At 38.9% G+C, this 22,900-nt stretch overlaps 1 protein-coding gene across 1 annotated transcript in view; it reads right to left on the bottom strand.

The window, feature by feature from the left end:
* WIPI1 (WD repeat domain, phosphoinositide interacting 1) overlaps window positions 1–22,900 on the bottom strand; it is a 60,254-nt gene that overhangs the window by 10,336 nt on the left and 27,018 nt on the right. Inside the window, exon 4 of the mRNA XM_027873196.1 lies at window positions 19,470–19,566. Coding sequence (XP_027728997.1) covers window positions 19,470–19,566 — 97 coding nt within the window. The remainder of the gene's footprint in view (window positions 1–19,469; window positions 19,567–22,900) is intronic.

The following is a 22,900-nucleotide window of genomic DNA, read 5'->3' as shown; positions in this document are numbered from 1 at the left end:
TGGAATAGTGATTGGAGGGCTGGCTTCAGAGTCTGGAAGGCTGCTGGGTTCAAGTTCAGCATCTGACAAACATATTGGCTATGCAACAATGGCATAGTGGATGGTCACTGACTTGGAGTTGGGAAGACCTGGGTTCAAATTCTGCCCCAGGCACATCAACTGAGTGACTCTAGACAAGTCACAACCTCTCTGTGTCTCAGGTTCCTCATCTGCAAAATGAGGGGTAGGAAGTGGGGCTGGACTTCATGGCCTCTAAGGTTCCTTTCAGCTTAAAGACTATGATTCTATGATCCATGGCCGGACACAAATACTCAGTGCCCCATGGAGACTACATATGTTGCAAAACAGGTGCTGATCTGCTTTGATAGAGGACCTTTCCTTATCTAGAATTCCCAATAAAGACACAAAATCCAGTAAAAAACCAAAAACAAAACAAAAGTCGGAAGTATTTTGTTTTGAAGTAGGGGTATTCTTATAACAAGTATTTACCATAGAAGTTTATATCACATCATTGAATTCAAGAGGTTAGTAAGGTCAAATTCCCCTTCTCCTCAACCACCAGAATATGGATTTTGAAATATTTGGAAAAACCTAAATAGATAGCTAGGTGGTGCAATGGATAGAGTGCCATGCCTAGAGTCAGGAAGATCTGAGTTCAAATCCAGCCTCAAACACTAGCTGTGTGAGTCTGGGCAAGTCACTTAACCTTTTTAATCTCAGTTTCCTCATTTGTAAAATGAACTGGGAAGGAAATGGCAAACCACTCCAGTATCTTTGCCAAGAAAACCCCAAATAGGTTCATGAAGAATTGGACATAACTGAAACAACTGAATAACAACAACCAATAGGCAGATAAGGATGAACTTATTTAATCACTTAAAGGCCATAGTTAACTCAGTTGGCTGGCTATGGTAAGGATTAATGTAAAGTTGATTTCCTAGTTAAGTTTACAGGGGTAAAATATACCCCAATCTACTAATGAAAATGCAAACACAGGAATCCCGTTACACATTGAATCCCCTCCACCCATGTCTGGCAATAGCCAATATCATAACTGTTCTTATTACCTACCAGAGAGCAATGGCAGGAAGATAGCTAAGTTAGGCCCTGGGATCTAAGTTACACGCAGTGGAGGCTCTGCAGCAGTGCTACTGCCCACTCCTGTTACTGGGAGATTTCTTGTGCTTTTCTTAACAAAGAAAACACCCATTTTTGCTCTTGGAATCCCAATCATCCTTCTGAGCCATACTACTGGCAACCCAAATGCAACTGAAAGGGAGAACTAAGAGGAAAGAAATGACATTTGAGAATGAGGAGGGAAGGATAGGGCTTCAGGCATAGAGCGAGATGAGTTTGGCTACAGTGGTGAGTTTGTATATGGATATGTGCTAACGCTGGAAACTGGAGGGAAAGAGATCAGGTTTTGGAAGGCCTTAAATGTTAGGCTAAGGAGTTTGGATTTTGTCCAAAAACACCAGTAGGCCTATTTATGTTTTACTTTTTTGCTTTTTGGTGAAGCAATTGGGATTAAGTGACTTGCCCAAGGTCACACAGCTAGTAAGTGTCAAGTGTCTGAGGCTGGATTTGAACTCAGGTCCTCCTGACTCCAAGGTTAGAGCTCTATCCACTGTGCCACCTAGCTGCCCCACCAGTAGGCCTATTTTGTCAGTAGCCCACTGAAAGTCACTGAAGGTTATGAATGTGGGAGTAACCCATTAAAAAAAGAGTGTTTCAGAAAAATTATTCTGGTAGTAGGTTCCTAAGATGGATTGGAAATGGAAGGGACTAGAAGCAGGTTGCTGTGTACTTTATAAAAGTAGTTTTAGAGAGTAGCATTTCAAACCAAAGTCCATACATAATTTCCAAATTCAAAGATAAAGTAACAAGCAGCATTTCTAAGGCAACAGCAAAGTAATTACAAGCCTTTCAACTAGGACAAAATTAAAGACTAGTTGGTACATTAAGGACTGTTGTGGCCAAACCCTTTTTCTGTCAAACCACGGTAGGTAACAGTGTGCCCTAAGCAGAGGTTCTAATAATGAAGTCCTATAACGCTACTTCTCCTTTAGCTTCCTAAAGTCGCTGAAAGAATGTAATGTATATATGAACACTTAAAATGAATTGTATCAATACTAGGCAGCTTTTACACAAAAATACAATCCAGACAACACATTCTAGACCAGGCTAAGTATTAATAGCTTAGAATGACACAGGGTGTTAAGGTTTAATTGCTTAAACTGCATTAAGACTTTTGGGACACCCTGTATAGTGCTTTATACATATCATACCATTTAGTATTCCCAAGAACCCCGAGTTAGGTTGTATATATATTACTATCCTCACTTTAAAGAGTAATACACTGGGGATCAGAGAGCTTAAGTGACTTGGTAACATAGCTAATAAGTAGTATACTTGGAACTTATGCCCACATTGTCTTACTTCAGAAGTCCAGTATAGCATACTTTCCATTATTCCATATTTCTGTCAATTTTATTTCTGCAGAAGAGTAGCCAGTTTTTGGTTGAAACTTCCATTTATATGTTTAGAGTCCTCTTTAAAAATGCACCTGCCATGGTCTTCCAGTTAAGATGGTGATATCAAAGGTACACAGATAAGCCCAATTCTCCCAAGGAAACCCCAAATATCTGAAAAGACTCACAGAAAGACCAATGAATAGTCAATTTTTAAAAGAAACAAATCACTCTCTCCATTCAGTCCAGAACTGCACAGCTCAGGTAAATACAGAAGCAGGAAAGGCGTGGAGAGGGGCTGCACCAGGAGAATAGTTGAAACCCAGGGGAAGTTCCCAGAGGCAGGAAGAAGACGTGAGCCACAGCTAACTGCTGCAAATGTACCTGAAGTCATCCCACACTCTAGACAAGAGCACTGCTAACCTGTGCCAACTCCAGTAATTGAGTGTCTGAAGCCAGATCTTGATCCTAGCCTATCAAAACAGAAGAGGGAAACAGAATGTGTACAGGAGTACAGGGCCTGGGTGAGCACTCCCCTGTAAGCACTGATAGTCATACTAGGAGACAGGGCCAATTTAATGTCTGCACAACAGCAAAAGGAAGACTATGAGGAAGGCTGGAGACCAACATGGTCTTCAAGAACAGACTGAGGCCTGTCAGGGTCACGTCAGACACCAGAACCAATTGAAGATCATGCAAAGCAGAAAGATAGTCAAGGCCTAAACCTACAAGGATGCACCAGGAAACTGAAACAAAATCCAAGAACTAAAACAGAGGGTGGGGCCAAAATCAGCCAAAAATTTCAATGCAAAAACTCAGGCTGAGTAATTAAATAGGAGACACTAAACACAATGAAGAAATACTGTGAGATAATTACGAGAAGCTTAGCAGGTAAATTCAAAAGAAGAGAATAACCCTAGAACAACTATAAGAAGAGCTACAGAGGGAAAAAAATACCCTGGCTACAAGTACTAAAAGAGTAGCTGAAAGAAATAATTTAAGAGGGAAAAAAAAATTAGGAATGAAATGAGAGTTTGGGAGAAAAAAAATTGAAAGCAGATTAAAAAGATTGGAACAGAAGGTGGAAAACCTTGCCCAAATACTGAGAAATAGAATGGAGCAAACAGTACTAAATGATTCCATGAGACAATAAAAAATATTGGAATAAAGTTAAAAGGTTGAGAAATGAAAGAAAATAAGATACCTATTATCAAAAACAACTGATCTGGATATCAGGACAAAGTGAGACAATAAATAAAAGTTTCAGACTCCCTGAAAACCATGACCAAAGAAAAACTCTGGACACTATATTTCAAGAAATCATAAAAGAAAACATCTCAAGATGTATTAGAACTAGAACGTAAAATGAAAATAGAAAGAAACCACCAGTTACCTTGTGAAAGAAGCTCCAAACTAAAAACAGCCAGAAATGCCACAGATAAAGTCTAGAGCTTTGAAGTCAAAGAAAAACTACTGTAAATAGCCAGAAAGAAAGAGTTCAAGTATCAAAGAACTACAGTCAGGATCATACAAAACCTAAGCAGCAAATACAATGGAATAGAAAGTCTTGAGATACGATATTCTAAAAGGCAAAATGTAAAGACACAGAGGCAGGGAAAACTTACCTTGCAAAACAGTATAATCTTACAGGGGGAAAAATGAACTTTCAGCACTTTCTACAAAGACCTGAGTTTGAATAGAATCTTTGAAATGAAAACAAAGGAAGTTAGAGAAACCTGGAAATGCAAATATTTTTGAGCAACTAGAAGAGGCTAAAAAATGATAAAGTGCTTACATATTAGTGGGGGGAGAAGAAACAAGCATCCCAACTGTAGATTTGTTGTGTTTTGTGCCTCTGGGGCCCTGTTTTGGACTTTCAGGAGTTCAAAACAAAGCTCTCTCTATGGGTGACTCATCCTATGACTTCTCTCAGCACCCATGGGCTTCTTGCCTGGAAAAGGCTATGACCCCTGCAACCTGCTTCACCCTGGAATATTCCTCTTCAAAGCCCACTCCCCTTCTCCCACTGGCAAGTTTCTCCTGGAGCCTACATTTTGTGTGAAGACTCAGGCCAGCCTTCCTTCATTCTCCACCTGACCCTGTGCCTTACTTTCTGGTTTTCAAAACCATGTCTTCATGCTGGCTACCTTCCATCTAGGCTTGAGGGATATCCATGGTGAGCAAGGATGACCTACATGAAGATTCAGCTAAGGAGATTAAGAGGGAGTCAGATGTGTAGGAGGAGAATAAGAACGGTGTCATACAATTCGAGAGAGAAGTGAATGAATAACAGTGTCAAAGGCAGCAAAGAGGTCAAGAAATAATGAGCACTGAGGGAAAAAACCCATGAGATTTGGCAATTAAAAGATCACTGATAACTCTGGAGAGAAATGTTTCAGTTAAATGATGAAGTCAGAAGCCAGACTACAGAAAGTCAAGAAGGGAGTGAAAGAAAAAGAAGTGGAAGCACTGATTATAGTTATATATTATCAAAAGCAACTGACCCGGAAAACAGGTCAATGAGAGACAATTTAAGAATCACACTCCCTAAAAAACCTGGAAACCATATTTCAAGAAATCATAAAAGAAAGTATTTCAGATGTATGAGAACATTCTCAACCTAGGGAAGAACAGGGGAAGAATTTATTATTTTGCATAAATGAAATGCTTAAGAAGAGTACAAATATGTGAAAAGAGATGAGGGATAGGCATCTCATGACCTCACTCTTATCTGTCCAGATAAAGGATATACACAGACAGTTTCATGTAGAAATACATTAAAGGGAGAGGGAGAGAAGAGTCAAGGAGAGAACAGTTACATGCAGAAGAGACTTCAGATTTGGAGGATGGATCATGAAGTGAAGATTAAAATGACAGAAAAAAGTACAAGAAATAGATATCAGGTCTTTGGTTTGGTGAATAAAGGCAGTGCAGAGGAGAACAACAGACCACTTCAATTATAAATTTCTAGTGTTGAGATTTCTTCTCTTTCTCTATCTCCTTTATACAAAAAGATCCAGGAAGAAAAGAAGAAATGTTATAGGAAGATATGATGTGGGAAAATAAACAATCATTACAGTGAATGTGAATGGGATGAATTCACCTATAGAACAAATGAGAATGGTAGAATGGATTAGAAAGTAAGAATCCTACACTGTATAACATTATACATTATCCTGTATAACATTCAAGCCACAGAATATTTTGAGTCTCCCTCATTGTTTCTAGCAGTTAATGGCCTTATGTTCTTTGTAACCATGGGTTTTCATGATCCTCATAATTAATTATTGGTACAACCCACAAAAAATATCATCCTTTCTATATATTGCCAACAAAATCCAGCAAGAAGAGAGAAAAAAATTCCATTCAAAATAACTGCAAAATGTATAAAGTATCTGGGAGTCCTCTTACCAAAACACACATAGGAAATAATAGGGATAAAACTATAAAATGCTCTTTACAGAAATATAGATGTGAATAATTAAGAGACATTCATGGTTGGGATGTATTAGTATAATAAAAAGGACATGATCTAAATTAATTTAGAAATTCAGACCCCTACCAATTAATACCAAAGGATAACTTCATAGAACTAAGTCAAAGAATAATAAAAATAATAATATTTTAATATTTCATAATAGTCATTTAGAAGCACATAAGGTCAAGGATTTCAAAGGAAATAATGAAAAAAGTTGGAAGGGGGCATAGCAACACCAGATCTCAAACTACATCATCACACAGTAATCATTAGAAATAATTCGATATTGGTTAAAAAATGGAAAAGTTGATCAATGGAACAGATTAGGTATATAAGATATAGAAACACTGTTCCAACTACTCCATGATACAAAATACCAGGGTACAGACTCACTATTCAACAAAACTACTGGGAAAATTGGAAAGCAGTTTGGGAGAAATTAGGCTTATAACATCTCACACTAAATTCTACAATTCTTTGTATAATAAGCTCCAATTAAAACAATTCTGAGGTTCTAACTCATACTCACCAGATTGACAAAGATGACGAAAAAAGAAAACAAAATGACATCAATATACTGTTTCTAGTGTTGTGAATTGATCCAATCATCCTGGGTTCTATATCCAAAAGTTATTAAACTGTATATATATCCCAAAGAATCCAAAGACAGAGGAAAGTGAACCATATGGACAAAAATATTTATAGCAGCCCTTTTGTTGTAGTGAAGAACTAGAAACAAAGTGGGTGAACATCAGTTGGGGAATGGCTGAACAAATTATGATATATGACTGTAATGGAATATTATTGCACTATTGCTGTTGTTGTTCAGTATGTTTCTTGGCAAAGATACTTGGAGTGGTTTGCCATTTGCTTCTCCAGCTCATTTAGTTAAATGACAAGCAGGGTTAAATGACTTGACCAGGGTCACACAGCTAGTGTCTGAGGCTGTACTTGAACTAAGGTCTTCCTGACACCAGGCCATGAACTCTATCCACTACGCCACCTAGCTACCCAATTATTGTACTGTAAGCAATGCAAAAAGGATGGATTCTGAGAACTGATGCAGAGTGAAATCAAAGAACCAGAAGAGTTTTATACAATAACACTGACTCCAAAGACTGATGATAAACTATATCTCCCACTTCTTTGTGAAGAGGTGAGCTGCAAATATAGAATGAAAACAGTATATTTTCAACTATGACCAATACAACACAATTTTTTTTCTTGATTACTCTTCTTTGTTACAAGGGTGGTCTTATATTTGGAGACCAAGATAGGGGGAGAGTTGGGATAGGGGAATAGTGATAATGATGTGGGGGGAAGGAGGGAAAACATTAATTAAACATTTAAATATACCCCAAAATAGCATTAGAATGTTCAGAAGGGGACAAAGATAAGGAAAGTAATATTGGTACTGCCACGTTAAGTTTATGTATGTCTAAAGCTGTATTAATAGATTCATGATTTCATATACAATCCTCTTTTTCTGGCCTCCTTTGGAAAAACACACTTTTTTTTTTAGGCTCAGACTACAAAAATTGCACTAGTGTTCCTCTTCTGCCAAATTGCATCAGGAATTGGGCTTCAATATGTTCAAGTTGATATTAGGTAAAGAAATGACAAAAAATTTTCTTAAGTGTCAACTGTTATTTCACTGATATTAACCAGGCCTCTTGGATTCCTAGGATTTTTAATTTACATCATTTTTTTTCAGGCAGTATAACTAACTATTAAAGACTTCAACATCTATCGCCAAAATCTATCAATCACCAGCTAAGAAAAGGAAGAACTTTGGCCTCTGATACAAAATGACCATTAACAGTTTACCACATCTATGGAGTGTGAACATAGATGCTGGAACAAAATGGCTATTGCTATGTGACTCTAGGCAAGTAACTTAAACCTGATTTTGCATGTATATTTCTATAGGGAGTGGTTTATTCTGTCAATATTCCATGAAACATTGTGAGTTCTGTCATGGTTGTAGAGTTGGTAAATCTTTCTGATGGTTTATGTCTCTAACTGCTTAGAGTAAGGACTGTTGGGCTGTCAGGAAATTGAGTTTTCTTGTGGCTAAACAGCTTAATGAAAATCATATGCAATCTTTGACACACCAGAAGAAGGCACAACATCATCACAAAATTAAAGAAATTAATAGTTATATCAGAAATGGATTGAACTGGCAGTTTTATAGCCATTATTTGTGAGTTGTTCACCAAACCCAAATGACATTAGAAAGGGTCAGTCCTAATTATTTAGATGAATTCCTCTTCAATCTGACATCTGAACCCATTAGGAATTAGAACATAAAAGTAAGGTTCTTTGAGCCAGTCTCCTCATAATTTCACTAGAAGATGTTAATGGATTCATGACTTCATCTGTGTGGCTAATTCCATCAATTAAAATTTGCTAACCCTTCACACCTTGAATAGATGTTTTTGTGATTTTAAAAACATAATTAAATTTAACTTTTTTCAATGAACACAAATCTATTTTTCTTCCTGCCTTCCATCCTCCACTGGAAGAACAAAACAAAGCCCTTATAACTAATATGCAATATAAGCTGAGCCAATTCCAGCACTGACCATGTCCAAAACACAAATCTTACCCTGTATCATCACATCTTTGCCAGAAGCTGGAAAGGATGCTTCATCATTAGTTCTCTGGAACTGTGATTGTTTACTGTATTGATCAGAGTTCTTAAGTCTTTCAAAATTCTTTTTTCTTTACAATGCTGCCTGTATAGAATAGTTATAGAACAGTTCTGCTCATTTCTCTCTATATCAGTTCATGCTATACAGGATTCTTTGAAATAGTCTTTCTTTCACTATTTCTTATAGCATGATAATATTACAGTACATTCATTTACTATAATTTGTTCAGCCATTCCCCAATTAATGGACATTCCCTTAGAGTGTAATTTTTTTTTTAATCTTGTTAGTTTGTTTTGCTTTCTACTATTCTCTCCTTGGTATTATCCTCCAGTTTAACCTCTACCCCCATTTCTACTTGTTATTGCCTATGAGTTTGACATATTTGATAATAGTATATTTCTATATTTCTATATCAAATTCTGCATATGTCCATTTCAGGTAAGAGTGAGATTCATCTGATGCCTACTCCCTCTCCACTCTTTCCTCCATATTTTTATATTTTCCTTCTTAAACACTCCAATTATGGGAAATAGCAAGTCTCCCTTCCCCTCTTTACTTCCTCCCTCCTTCCTACATGAAGAACATCTTTTATCATATCCCTTCTTTCCTCTCTTAAAACTCTCAGAATAGAACCAATCCACCCCCAGATCCTCCTCCTCCCCCCCCACCCCCAAAGAGGAGTTGGGACAAGGGAGAATAGATAGGATAACAAGAACAAATTAAGGTCAGGGAGGCATCTTCTCTTTTAAAAAAAATGCAATGAAGACCACAAAGAAGCAAAGATGCAAAGGACAGCTTTGAAAGCTATAGGCAGAAATGATTTACTTAAAAAGCAAGCTGTACAAAAAAACAGATCTGCAGTTTCATGCACAATCTTCTTTTTCTGTTCTACTAAGTATAATACATATTTTATTTGGTAAGTTTAAGTTCAGGATTTTTTTTTTAAAAGTCATTAAAATTCTGAAGGGACATTTGTTTTTTCCTCCCCCTACTAGAAAGTTAACAATATATCATCAAATAGCTTCTTCTAACTGCATAAATAAATTTACCTTTGTTTAAATTCTTCAGTTTGCATTTCAAATTTCCTACTCGGTTCTGGTCTTTTCATCAGAAATGCATTAAAGATCTCTATTCCAGTGGAAGTACAATTTTTTTTTCTGTGTAGGATTATACTCAGTTTTGCAGGGCAAGTTATTCTAGTTGTAAGACATTATCGTTTGTCTTTTGGAATAGTGTATTCCAAGATTTCCTCTAATTTATAGTTGAAGCTGCCACCTCTTTTGTGAGCCTGACTATAGTTCTTTCATACTTTCAATGCTTCTTTTGGTATGCTTACAAAATATGTGTGTGTGTGTGTGTGTGTGCGTGTGTGTGTATTTTTTTAATTTTGGCTATGACATTCCTAGAACTTTTTATTTTGAGAAGTTCTTTTTGGAAGTGATTGTAGATTTATCTTTGTCTTTTAGTTTTAGTTTATCTGGACAGTTTTCATTTAGGATTTCTTGAAATATAGACAGTTCTCACTTTATGTAAGTAGACTATTCTACAGACTTATATACATAAAGTGCTTTTTATGTAATGCAACTTTGTCTGGATATGGGGAAGGGAGGGAGATAAAAATGCCTGTGGAGGGAAGAGGATGGCATACAGTTCAAGTAGAGAAGCAAGAGCAAGAGGAGGAACACATGGGGCCAGCCACATAGGAACCTGGCCAGAACAAAGAGGAAGAACATGGGGGGGGGCAGACATGGACACAGGCCAGGTGACACACAGGGGCCAGGGATAGGCACTCCATATCTAGTTAAGAATGGACAGAAGATAGATGTGCAGGGGCCTGTAGGCAGAGCAGGGCAAAGGTCTCCTTTCTTGCATAGGAGGTTTCAAACCAAGCCCCCAGTCTGGTGGTGGTGGTAGTGGTTGCTCTCTTTGTGCATCCCATTCTTCTGCTTTCACTTGGAGGTTTGTTTTTTTTTTTAATAGTTTTTATTTTATTTTATTGGTGGAGGTGGTGGGGGAGGCTGTGAAGCACCAAGCCAAGAGGCAGGAGTGGAGAAAGAGCACAGTACTGTGCAGTAAAGTTAACATAGGTGTCTTTTTGGAATGTGGCTTTCTTTCAGAATTCTTTACATAAAGTCTAATTTGTGTAATGCAAATTTCCAAAATGTGAGAACTATCTATATAGTACCCAGGCCCCTCCCCCCATTTTAAAAAAATCATGGTTTTCAGGGAGTCCAACAGCTCTTAAATTGTCTATCTTTGACCTATTTTCCAAGTCACTTTTTGATATCAGGTACATTAAAAAAGAAACCTTTTGATTTTATTCTAATATTTTTTACTGTCTAGTAGAGTTACTGATTTGTATTTGGTCTCTTCTAGTTTTCAGGGAGCCTGTTACTTAGGTAAGGTTTACTACTGTCTCTTCTAAAACATTTACTAGCCCTCCAATTCCTTCCTCCAGAGTTTCCTTGCTTCATTTCTTCTAGGTACTCATGTAGTCCTGGAATATTCATTTTTTTGAGTAGTTGCTACTTGCTGTTGTTAAGAATTCCTCTTGCCTTTGATAGATTTATTTTTATACTGGTGTTTTTTTTTGGTTTAGTCATCTCTCCAGCTTCAGTTCTTGAATGGGGTCTTGTGTAGGGGCAGGCTTTGCTCTCTGCTGATCAGAAGTGGTCAATGCTGCTTGGTGTCATCCTGGTTTCCCTGGATTCCTATGTTGACCTCTGTATTCCTGGGTTAGGTTCCCCTGGATCTTTGGATCATCTGTGCACTCTATGGCATCTTAAGAAAGAGTGCTGGGGACTCTGGAGCCCCTACTCACCTGCTGCTCCAAGGGGCTTCTCACAGCCCTACCCAAGGGCTTTTTCTGGGGGGCCCTCACCCATTGCTTTCTTGTGATGTGGAGCCCTGCAGGCTTTATGTATCTCTGGTCACACTGGGAGGCTGTTGGCTTATTTACCTGTGTTGGCACTGGCCTTGCATGTGGCTCCCTTTCCTTTCCTTCTAGCCATTGGCTTCTAACTTGTAAGACAGAAGAAATCACTAATTTTTCAGTGTATTTCTTGATCATTCAGTCTGGTTCAAATTTTAGGTTTTTGCTGGAGTAAGTGTATGAGAGTTGGCTGGAAGTTCCTTGTAGTAATTTTCAACTTTTCCATCTCCTTCACCCCTCATATCCTGTGACCAGATCTTGTTTATTCTACACCGACAACGCCCCTTGAATCTATGCCCTTCTCACTACTAACCTATGTCAGATCCTTCCTCTTTCCTGGACCACAGCAAGAACTTCCGAGTTGTTCCTCTTGGCTTTGGTGCTTCTTCTTAAGGCATAGGTTTCACCACATCCTTCCCCTGCTCAGTGGTGATTCCCTATTGCCTTTAAGATAAAGTAAAAACTCAACTTGGCAATTAACTTCATTTACAATCCGATTCTATCCTATTTTTCCAAACTTTTCAATTATTCACTTTTACAGATGCTATATTCTAGCCAATTTGGCCTGTTGACTGTTTGTGGAACACTAATGTGTCCCTCCTCCTCTTGTATATTCAAAGTGATAATAATGATAACATCAACAGTAAACATTTGTAACCCTATTCCTGCCCAAATCTAGGAGAGGCCTGTGATGCTGCTTCCTGCATATGTGGAGGTAGATGTGACTCCTGATAGGCCAAGAGATCTCTCTAAGCCAGAGTGCTATGGAAAGGGGGCACATTACAGAAGGAGTTCAAGAGAGGTGGTCAGACTTTTGAATGGTGAAATGAAGAGTTCCCCAGAGCCACAAACATACGGGGAACTTGAATTCTACCAAGTCTATTCTCAGTGCCTGACACCCTAGACTCCCAAAACCAGACCTCCATGAGATTGTTCTATCTCGGTTTCCTTAAGCTACCTCAGCTAGAGAACTCATTTACTTGTGTGAATTCTTTGGTCTATTCTAATCTATATAACTCCCCAATCTCTGTTTACTGCTTACTTTGATAAAGAGCTATTTATTTTTTATGATGGGTTTTTTTTTTTTTGTAACCAGAATTTGGTGGGAGGGAACTAAGCTAGGCGATTATAGCTAAAAGTTACCCTTGAGAGCAATCAGGAAAATTGTCTTTTATTCTGAACCCCTCATATTCCCAGACTACAAATATTTGAAATGTAGAAGAAAGATATAATTTTAGCCTAATGCCCTTCTTAGAGATAGGAGAGAAGAGAGCTCGTGGTGAATTAGTTCAACTTCATACTATCCTCTATACTAGAGTCCTACACGCCTTTGTACCATCACTAATCCTGCCTCACTAAACCCCAATTTTACCTTATTCCCTTTATCCCCTACTTTCACTCCTATTCATGTGCTATTAAGCAGAACTAGAGCAAGTCATGAAACCATGCTGACTGGGTAAACTACAAATTTATTGTAACACCATCTCTACTTGATTCACAATCCTTTTGCACCTTCCTGATTTGCTATTTCACTCACCAAAGAGGCTACTCCAAATCTTTTCATCCCTCTTCAAGCCTCCCTTGGCATCCTCTCTTCCACCTTCTCTCAGCTAAGAATCTTGCTAATTACTTCACTCAAAAGACTGAGGCCACTTGCCAAGAGCCCTCATCTTTCCTCCTCCTCCTCTCAAATCCTCCAAATGGCTTCCCCCACTATCTCCTTCACCCCTGTCCCACATGAAGAAGTGGCCCTTCTCTTTATCAAGGCAAACCCTTCTACATACATCTTTGATCCAAATCAATTCCATCTTCACCAGTCTCCTCCTCTACCATCCCCACCTTTTCAATAATCATCACTGTCCCCTTCACTGTACACATTGTTGTCCTTCATTTTCTTTTTTTTTTAATGGAAATGCTTTTTTTTCTCTTTATTGTTAAAACTTTTATAAGGGATGGCTTGCTGGAAAAGGGATAGATGCAGGTGGGAGGTGACATATTAGCAAAAGATACAAATGGAAATAGAATTCTAAATACCTTCAAAAATCAAGTCAAAGCGACATATATACATGTAACATCTAGACATATATGCATGTTTAAATTTACATATCATACACAATATGTACATATTGACACAGACATATACATATATTATTCTACTTAAATAGTTACAAGTTTCTACTTCATACATAAGATAGTATCCTTTGCTTCGCCATGGTGGGCTCATTTCTCATCATAGCAAAGAGCAGAAAAGTCAAAGTTCCATGACTTCTGACTAAAAAGATCCCCAAACCTTTGGTTGTCCTTCATTTTCAAAGAAGACCGAAATGACATCACTATGCTAGAGACAAGTTTTAGTGTGTTTGACTGTGGCTGATCAGACCAATATGAGCTCAGAATGTTCTACTACAGGTAAGGCAAAAATAGTCCATGTGAACCTTTGGGTGGATTCTCTAAATCTGCACATCTTGCATTTTTTTTTGAGCTATTTCAATTCTGCTTTGCTCATAGAACACAGCACCTTTTCTCATGTGGGCATGCCATGCTGATTGGTCCTGTGCCAGTGTCTCCCATGTCACACAATCACTTCCAAACTTCTTAAGAGAGACCTGGAGAGTATCCTTGTATCACTTCCTCTGACTACCATGTGAACACGTGCCCTGGGTGAGTTCTCCATAAAATAGTCTTTTTAGGAAGTATATGTTTTTCATTTGAACAACATGACCAGCCCAGCAGAGTTGAGCTCTCTGAATCAGAGTTTGAATGCTTGGCAGTTTAGTTTGAGAAAAAACCTTAGTGTCTCGTATCTTATCTTGCCAGGTGATCTTCAGAATCTTCCTAAGACAATTCAAATGGAAGTGATTCAGTTTCCTGGCATGGCACTAGTATACTGTACAGGTTTCACAGGTATACAACAATGAGGTTAGCACAAGTAGACCTTCAGTTTGGTAGTCAGTTTAATACCTCTTCTCTCCCATACTTTCCCTTGGAGGCTTTTAAACACTGAGCTAGCTCTGGCAATGCATGAGTCAATCTCATTATCAATGTGTACATCCCTGGAAAGTACACTATCAAGGTAAGTGAACTTATCCACAGCATTCAAAACTTCTTCATTTGCTGTAACCAATGGTTCCATGAATGGATGGTGTTGTGGTGGCTGATGGGGCACCTATGTTTTCTTGGTGGTAATTGTTACGCCAAAATTAGCACAAGTAGCACAGAACCAATCCACACTTTGTTGCATCTCAGTTTCAGGGGCTGCATTGAGTATACAATCATCTACAGACAGAAAATCATGCATCAACACTCCCTCAACTTTGGTCTTGAGTTGTAGCGTTTTCAAGTTGAAGAGATTACCATCAGTGTGGTAACTGACCTTGATGCTATGTTCATCCTCACTGAAAGCATTTGACAACATGCTAAAAAGCACGGGAGCAAGCATACAGTTTTGTTTTACTCCATTGGTGACTGGGAAAGCACAAGAGCATTGTCCATCATCCAAAACCTGGGAAATCATGCCATTATGAAATCGATGTACAATGCTGAGGAATTTCTCCAGGCAATCAAATTTTGACATAATTTTCCATAAGCCCTCACAACTGACAGTATCCAAGGTCTTGGTCAGATCTACAAATGTTGTGTACAGACCTCTGTTCTATTCCTGGCATTTCTCCTGGAGTTGTCAAGCAGCAAACACCATATCAACCATTCCTTGGCCATTTCTGAAGCTACACTGGCTCTCATTTAGATGACCATCTTCCAGGTGAAGGATTAGCCTATTAAGGAGGCTTCTGGCAAGAATCTTGCAAGCAATGACTAAGAGAGAGACACCCTCCCACCCTGTAATTGTCACAAGACAATCTATTTCCTTTACCTTTATAGAGATGGACAATGGAGGCATCCTTGAACTCCTGGGGGATAACCTCCTCTTGCCATATAATCTGGGAAATTTCAGTCAACTTTTGTATAGGCAATGGACCCCCTACCCTGTAAATCTCAGCTGGAATAGAATCAGCATCAGGTGCTTTGCCACATGAAAGGAGCCTAATGGCATTCAAAACCTCTTCTTCACTGGGAACTTCATCTAGGGAGGGATTGACTTCACCTGAGGTAAACAGTCGATGGCCTCAGCATTGATTGATGATGGTCTGTTGAGAACACTATGGAAGTATTCAGCCCACCTCTCTCAGATCATGTCCTTATCACTAATCAATGTGGCTTCATCAGCACCAAGTAGTTGGGATGCACCATAGGTCTTTGGTCCATAAACAGCCTTTAGGACATCATAAAAGTGATTTGCATTGTTACTATCAGCATAAAAGTAAATTTCATCTGCCTTTTTTTTTTTGGTGAGGCAATTAGGGTTAAGTGACTTGCCCAGGGTCACACTGCTAGTAAGTACTAAGTATCTGAGGCCGGATATGAACTCAGGTCCTCCTGATTCCAGGGCCACAGCTCTATCCACTGCATCACCTAGCTGCTCCTGTACTTTACTTTTGATGGAATTAAATGCTGCCTTCTTAGAGATGGATAAACTATCCTGCTGGTAAACCCTGTGGAGTTCTCATTTTTCATTTAGCAGCTTCTGAATTTCCTCATCATTGTCATCAAACCAGTCTTGTTGTTTGCGAGTGTTCTGACCCAGATGAGCAAATGCAGTGGTATACACCAAATCTCTGAAAGCTGCCCATTCCTTTTCTGCCCCACTTTTGCCAACTGTGTGTTGGCTCAACTTTCCCTCCAAGTTGGCAACAAACTGTTCCCACTCAGAGAAGAGGTCTAATCTGTTGATATTAATTCTTCTGGTAGTCATTTTGCCTTGGGGATGCCACTTTTGTTGAATGCAAATATTTAGCTTAGAGAGGATAAGTCTATGATCAGTCCAGCACTGCACCACACATTGACTTTGTCACTCTCATCTCTTATCCTTACAATCACATAGTCTATTAAATGCCAATGTTTGCTGCAAGGATGCATCCATGAAGTTTTATTACATTTAGGTAAATGGAAGACAGTGTAGGTAATGAGAAGGTCATGAGCTGCACAAGTCTTTAATAGTAAGTGACCATTGCTGTTGCTATTTCCAACTCCATTCCTCCCCAGAACTTCCGGCCAAGTTCGGTAGTCTGAGCCTACTCTAGCATTAAAGTCACCCAGAATTATAAGCTTGTCCTTTTTTTGGCACATCGATGATAAGGGTCTCTTGGTCTTCATAAAATTTTTCTTTAACTTCATCAGGGTTCATCATGGTGGGAGCATAGGCACTGATGATGGTAGCATGACATTTTCCTGCAAATGGCAATTGCACTGTCATGAGCCTGTCATTCACTCCTTTTGGTAGGCATACAAGCTTGCTGACTAGATTAGTTTTGATTGCAAAACGTACACCAACTTCACGGCACTCTCCTTCACTGCAGCCACTCCAGAAAAATCGTGTATCCAGCTCCAACTTCAGCAAGCTGACCTTCATTTGCCAGCCTTGTTTCAGGGCTGCTATTTGGATGCAATACCTGCTGAATTCTCTTGCAACAAGAGCCCAGGTCTACTGGGCTTTGTGTTGTCTATAAGTGTGTGCACATTCCATGTGCTGATGGTGAATGAATTGTCTTTGCAGATGTTTTTGTACATTTTTTTGTGTTTCAACCACAAAGCGGGATTCCCCGCCTGCCGTGGTAATCAGGCCAGGGTTGGTAAGGTAAGCAGATAATTTTTAGGGCACCTTTTCTAGCCCCTTCCTCACATCAGGAAGTGAGCAGTGTAATCCTTAAAAGGCTGCCCAGACACTCAGGGGACTGCTGAATCTCATTGCTGCTTCCAGTGAGAAACGGCCCTATGGCCTGGTCTGCGTGTATGCAGGATTGTGACTACAGCTCCCAGTGTATCCACACCTGCTGCTTCATCACTTGCCTATCACCACAGGCCTTTCAGATAGGTAAAATGGTATGGGTGATGTCCTTTGATTCGTGCCTAAATCGGATTTAAGTGAAGCAGAGTTGCACAAAGTCGTTGACCTCACTCTCTCCTCCAGAGTCGTTACAGTCCAGTGGCAGGACAGAATCAAGATGACTGGTGATGGCTCAAGATGCAGTGGATGGATGACCTCAGTGTCTTTGATGTCTTAACCAAACTCTAAGTGCTCCACAGCACCTGCTTCAGCTGCCTTCATGGCCGTTGGAACAAATTTTCTCATCCACCCATTCCACCAGCAGAAGTCTTCACATGCTTGGGGTAGACACCCCCCTAACTCATCAATGGGTTTGAGCCCCCTTGGTTACCCTTGACCTGGGTTAGTCTTTCTGTGAAAAGGGTTTGCTAGGGTGTGGCTGCGGCGCATGCCACAGGTGAGAGTTAGGTGGAATAGGCGAACATCAGAGGTGGAAAGAAGCCCCAAAAAGGGCTCGGCAGCCTTTACATCAGAGGTACTAGTCTTCCCTGGACACACCCTACACCCCACACAAATATGTATGTGTCCCCATCATCCTTTAAAAAAAAAAAACCCAAACCCTCACTGGATCCTTGACTACTCATTCTCTTACCCCTCATATCTAATCTTTTGCTAAATATCCAATCTGTTGCCAAGCCCTGTCAATTTTATCTTTATCTTTTATCTTTATCTATCAAATACACCTCCCTCTCTCCTCTGATACTGCCACCACCCTGGCACAGACTCTCATCTCCTCAAGTTTAGATTATTCCAACAGTCTGCTAGTTGGTCAGCCTGCTGCAAGTCTCTCCTGACTCTTGACACAAATTTCTCCTCCATTCAGCTCCCAAAGCGATTTTCCTAAAGTGCAGGTCCAATCTTGCTGGCAATCAAATTCCTTCATAACCACCACCCCCTTCCAGTCATCGTACATGTTAGACTTCCCTACATCTTTGATCTGGTGAATCCAGCCTCATTGTTGTTCCTTGAACAAGACACTTCATCTCCCAACTGTAAGCATTTTCCCTGGTTTGTCCCTCATGAATAGAATGCTCTCCTCTGCCTTCTGAATTCCTTCAAATCCCAGCTAAAATCCCATTTTTCTGAATTCCTCTTAATTCCAGTGGCCTCTCCTTTGTTGATTGTTTCCAATTTATCCTGTATATAGCTCGTTTGTACATAATTGTTTGCATGTTGTCTCCGTCATTAGATTGTGAGCTCCTAAAGACTAGAGACTGTCTTTTGCCTTTCCAAGAAAGGCAACAGTATCTGCAGTGCTTAGCACAGTGTGTGGCACACAGTAAGTGCTTAACAGACATTTACTGACTAATTTACACTATATAAAGGGTGTCTGAAAAGTTTTAGCACAGTTTTAAGCTTTGACATAGCTCCATATACAGCTCTCATACGTACAATTTTTTTGCATGTTGTTTCCTCCATTAAGTGAAACTCCATTTTAGCTCACTGATGGAACTGAGAGATTCCCTAGAAATGAATTGAATTCTTTAAGATTCTATTATCTTTTTCCCTCTCCCTGGTATACAAAACAGACCAATCTCAAACCTCTTTACTCTCATGACAATTTCTGTATTTTTAGATAATCTTTTTAAAAAGCTAACTACTAAACAAGCTTCCCATATTCTGAGACATTGCCAAGAACAACTTCACAAAATCAACAAATTAATCACCCTGAAAAGGCTCTATACTTTTGAAAATGAGTCTCAATGAGGTTGCAATGGTGCCGACACTCAAGATTCACAACCTTAAACAACTTTTGTTCACTATCATTAAAACAAAGCGTCAAGGTGCCAAAACAAAACAAAACAAAAAGACACACACACGCACAATCCCCAAACCGTAAAAAACCAAACCAACCACTTAAGGTTTTTCAAGTATGAAAAAAAATCAAGAATTTTCTGTTTGAGCATAAATCTAATATCTAAGAGAAAAGCATCCATACGTAAATTCTTTGGAGCATTTGTTTTTGTAGGTTTTTTTTTTTGTTTTTACTTACCTGTTGGGTTTACAGGTATATCCAGGATAGTCTTCAATAGCTTCATATCTTTAATGTTGTGAATATAAATGGATTCCTCCAGGCACACCAGCAGCCTCTGCAACCACACAGACATGCATAGCTACTAAACCAAATTCCTTAAAAAGCACAGAGCAGACTAAATGAAGTTACTCGGGAATAAATGTTAAGTCCTATACTTGTTTTAAAAAATTAAACTGCACAATACAAGATGAAGGAGATTACTGGATGACAGACTGTTTATCTAAAACAAAACAAAAACCCCCAAAGATTGCGGCCTTTGAGTGGACTCAACCATTTAAAAAACTAGTGGGATCTTTGGCTGCATTAATAGCATTACAGTGGCCAAATATGGGAAGTGACTGTCCTCTGCTCTTGTCAGACCACATCTGGTATATTGTGTTTACTTCTAGGTACTACATTTTTAGAATAACACTGAAAAGCTAGAGTGGAACAGAACAAGAGTGACTGTAATAGTGATGAGATTAAAAACCATGCCATAGAAAAGTTGACTGAAGGAACTGGGGATATTTTAATCTGGAGAAGAGAAGAAAAAGGGCTGTCTTCAAGCATGTGAATGGCTGTCATAGGAAGAGGGATTAAAATTGTTTTACTTTTATCCTAGAGGCAAAATTAAAACTAATGGGTCAGAGTTGCAAAGAAGCAATTTTTCACTCAAAGGAAAAACATACCATTAGAGTTATCTGAAAGCTGAATGGCCCAGGAGGTAAAGTTTTATAGGACTTAGAGATGGAGAGGACTTTTGAAGTTTTCTAGGTCAAACCTCTCACTTTACAAAGGAAAAAACACATTAGGCCTGGAAAGGATAATGACTTGTCCAAGATCACAAAGATAGCAAAAAACAGGGTAAGGATTTGAATCCAGATCTTCTTTCTGAACTCTTTCTACTGTTTTTTGCTTCTGCCTACATGATCACTAGAGGCCTTCAAATAGAAGCTGGATGACTACTTGGTAGAAATGTCAGAGAAGGGAAAATTCCCCCATACATATGGGGTGGACCAGATGACCTCTGAGATTCTATGATTTCACAAGCGCTGACCTGAATCTAACTTTTGCTGGTAAACATATACACACACCCACCCACCCACCAATGTATTTGATAGCTAGAAATTTGAAAAATGCATAATCTTGAAGTCTATCATTTTAATTTCTGTGTGCAATCTTTATATAGGGTAATAGTTCCAGAACATTTCTGCTCAGAACTCTCCCAAACCCATTTTGATATTCAGTAAAATGTCAGTGATTTCGTTAGATCTATTTCACAAGCTTTCTTTCAAAGTTCATAATGAAGTTTCCTTTCTTTGTTCTCTTAATGGCACAATACTTTACCTGTAAGTATAAAGCTGCCCTTTTTGTCCAAATCTTTCTACTCCTTCCTAGAGTAGTCCTAAACTGTTACCAAGGTAAAGTTTGTCTTAGTGGTCCCGTCAGTCCTTTTGGTATCTCCTCTAAACAACGGGTCCACAAGGTCCTCACGCTTGCTCCTTAATTATTTGGTGTTCTCTCCTGTACTAAGATTTTCCTTCTTTCCTCACAAACTTAACTGTCTTGGCACCAAAGCTTTCCTTTGGCCTCGATCTTTGCTAGGTAACCAGGGCTCGGGATAACTAATCACATAAACAAATCCATGCTAATATTTAGATAGCTATATCATTAACAAAGTAATGTGTTATTCTTCCAAGGTAATATAGTGTACTTATCTCTCTAAGGAGTGATGCTAACTTGATTGTTATAGAGGCTTTAACCATTGGAAACTAATGCTGAAGTAACCTTTATCACTGTAACAATGACACCATAAAGTCAAAATGGAAAGAAGTGTAAAAGATTTCCAGGTCAAAATGATTCTGGCTTACTATGTTTTTTCTTTTTCTTTTCTCTCTTTTTTTTTTTTACTGTGCTTTTTCAATAGAATGATATATCTAATTATCTAGACTTATATATAGTTAAAAGAATATAATCATTAGATTAAAAAGTTGGAATATTCTATTTCTCCTTTTTACATTCAAACTCATTTCATAACATAATTCCCCATGTAAATGTTCCAATACCACCTCCTCCTCCACCCTAATTTTTTTAAAAAAGGCAGCCCCACAAGAGTGGAACAATGAACTTTGTCCTTGCTGGAGAGGCTGGCTGCTCACAACTGGATAGAGTACAAAGAAGCAAGAGCACTTAATTCCTCTAGCTCCAACAAGCTGCCTCTCACTTTACTTCTTTTTTATTTCTCCTTCTCTGGGATTAGAGACACACTCAGTTAATGGAAAAAACACCCAGTCCTTCTCCTGCAACAAAAACCTCAAATCTGAAACTTGAAAGAAAAGTGTACTCCAGATGAAAAGTCACTTTCCAAAGCATTGCTTCCCCTTTCTGTAACAAACACTTGCCCTAAAAAGCAATCTTTTCTTCTCAAAGGCAAGAGTGGAATTGCCAAGATCACAGGATCAGAGACTTAGAGCTGGAAAGGACCTTGAAAGTCATCTAGTCCAGCTTCCTTATTTCATAGATGAAGAATTTGAGGCCCAGCAAGGTGAACTGACTTAATACAAGGCCATACAGGTAGTGACAGATTTCAAGATTCAAACCCAGTTCACTTGACTCCAAGTTCAGCATTTCCTGCCCCCCCCATCATATGATAAGATCTGAATTACAAATAATTTTGCCATTATTACTATGTAGTTTTGGGTGAGATTTTCAAAGATTAGTAAAGGCTGCTAAAGGAAGGGTGGTGCCAAATAGCAGGAAAGAAACAGGGGTATAAAGAAGAGGAGAGAATTGTGTAAATAGCCTAGATAGTGTTTGAGAGTTCTGATCACTCTGCAGGACGTGGGCTAACCAATCTTAAAAGTCATATCAAATCAGTGACAAAAAGAAGTAACTATGAATAAATTAATCTTCTTCTGTAGACCACCACTAAATGAAAAAATGTCAAATGGTCTACAAACAAATCACAAGTTATCTTAAGAGTTGGAAGGGACTATTAGCTGGAGCCAACTAAAACAACCCATTCCTAAAAATGAAGTTCCTTTAAAACTTATCCAACAATTGCTCTAAAACCTTTTGGTGGAGGACCTCTAGCGAGAGGGAACACAATACCTTCTGAGATGGCCTATTCTACTTTTGAACAGTTTTAACTGTTAAAAAGTTTTTCTTTTCCTAAAGGTGTTTCTTTACAACTTTCACCCACTGGTTTTGACTCTGTTTTCTGGGGCTGAGAAGAACAAGTCTATTTCCTCTTCCATTTGACAATTCTTCACATATTTTAAGGTAGCTAACTTTCTCCTCCATGTTAAACATTCTCGGTTCCTTTAATCACATAAGCATGAATTCAAAGCCACTTACCATCTTGCCCCCTCTCCATACCCTCAAATATATCAATGTCCTTTGTACAATGT

The sequence above is a fragment of the Vombatus ursinus genome, unplaced genomic scaffold (genome assembly GCF_900497805.2).
Source record: "Vombatus ursinus unplaced genomic scaffold, bare-nosed wombat genome assembly UNPS02014801.1, whole genome shotgun sequence".
Lineage (NCBI taxonomy): Eukaryota > Metazoa > Chordata > Mammalia > Diprotodontia > Vombatidae > Vombatus > Vombatus ursinus.
This window is presented reverse-complemented; position numbering and strand designations above follow the sequence as displayed.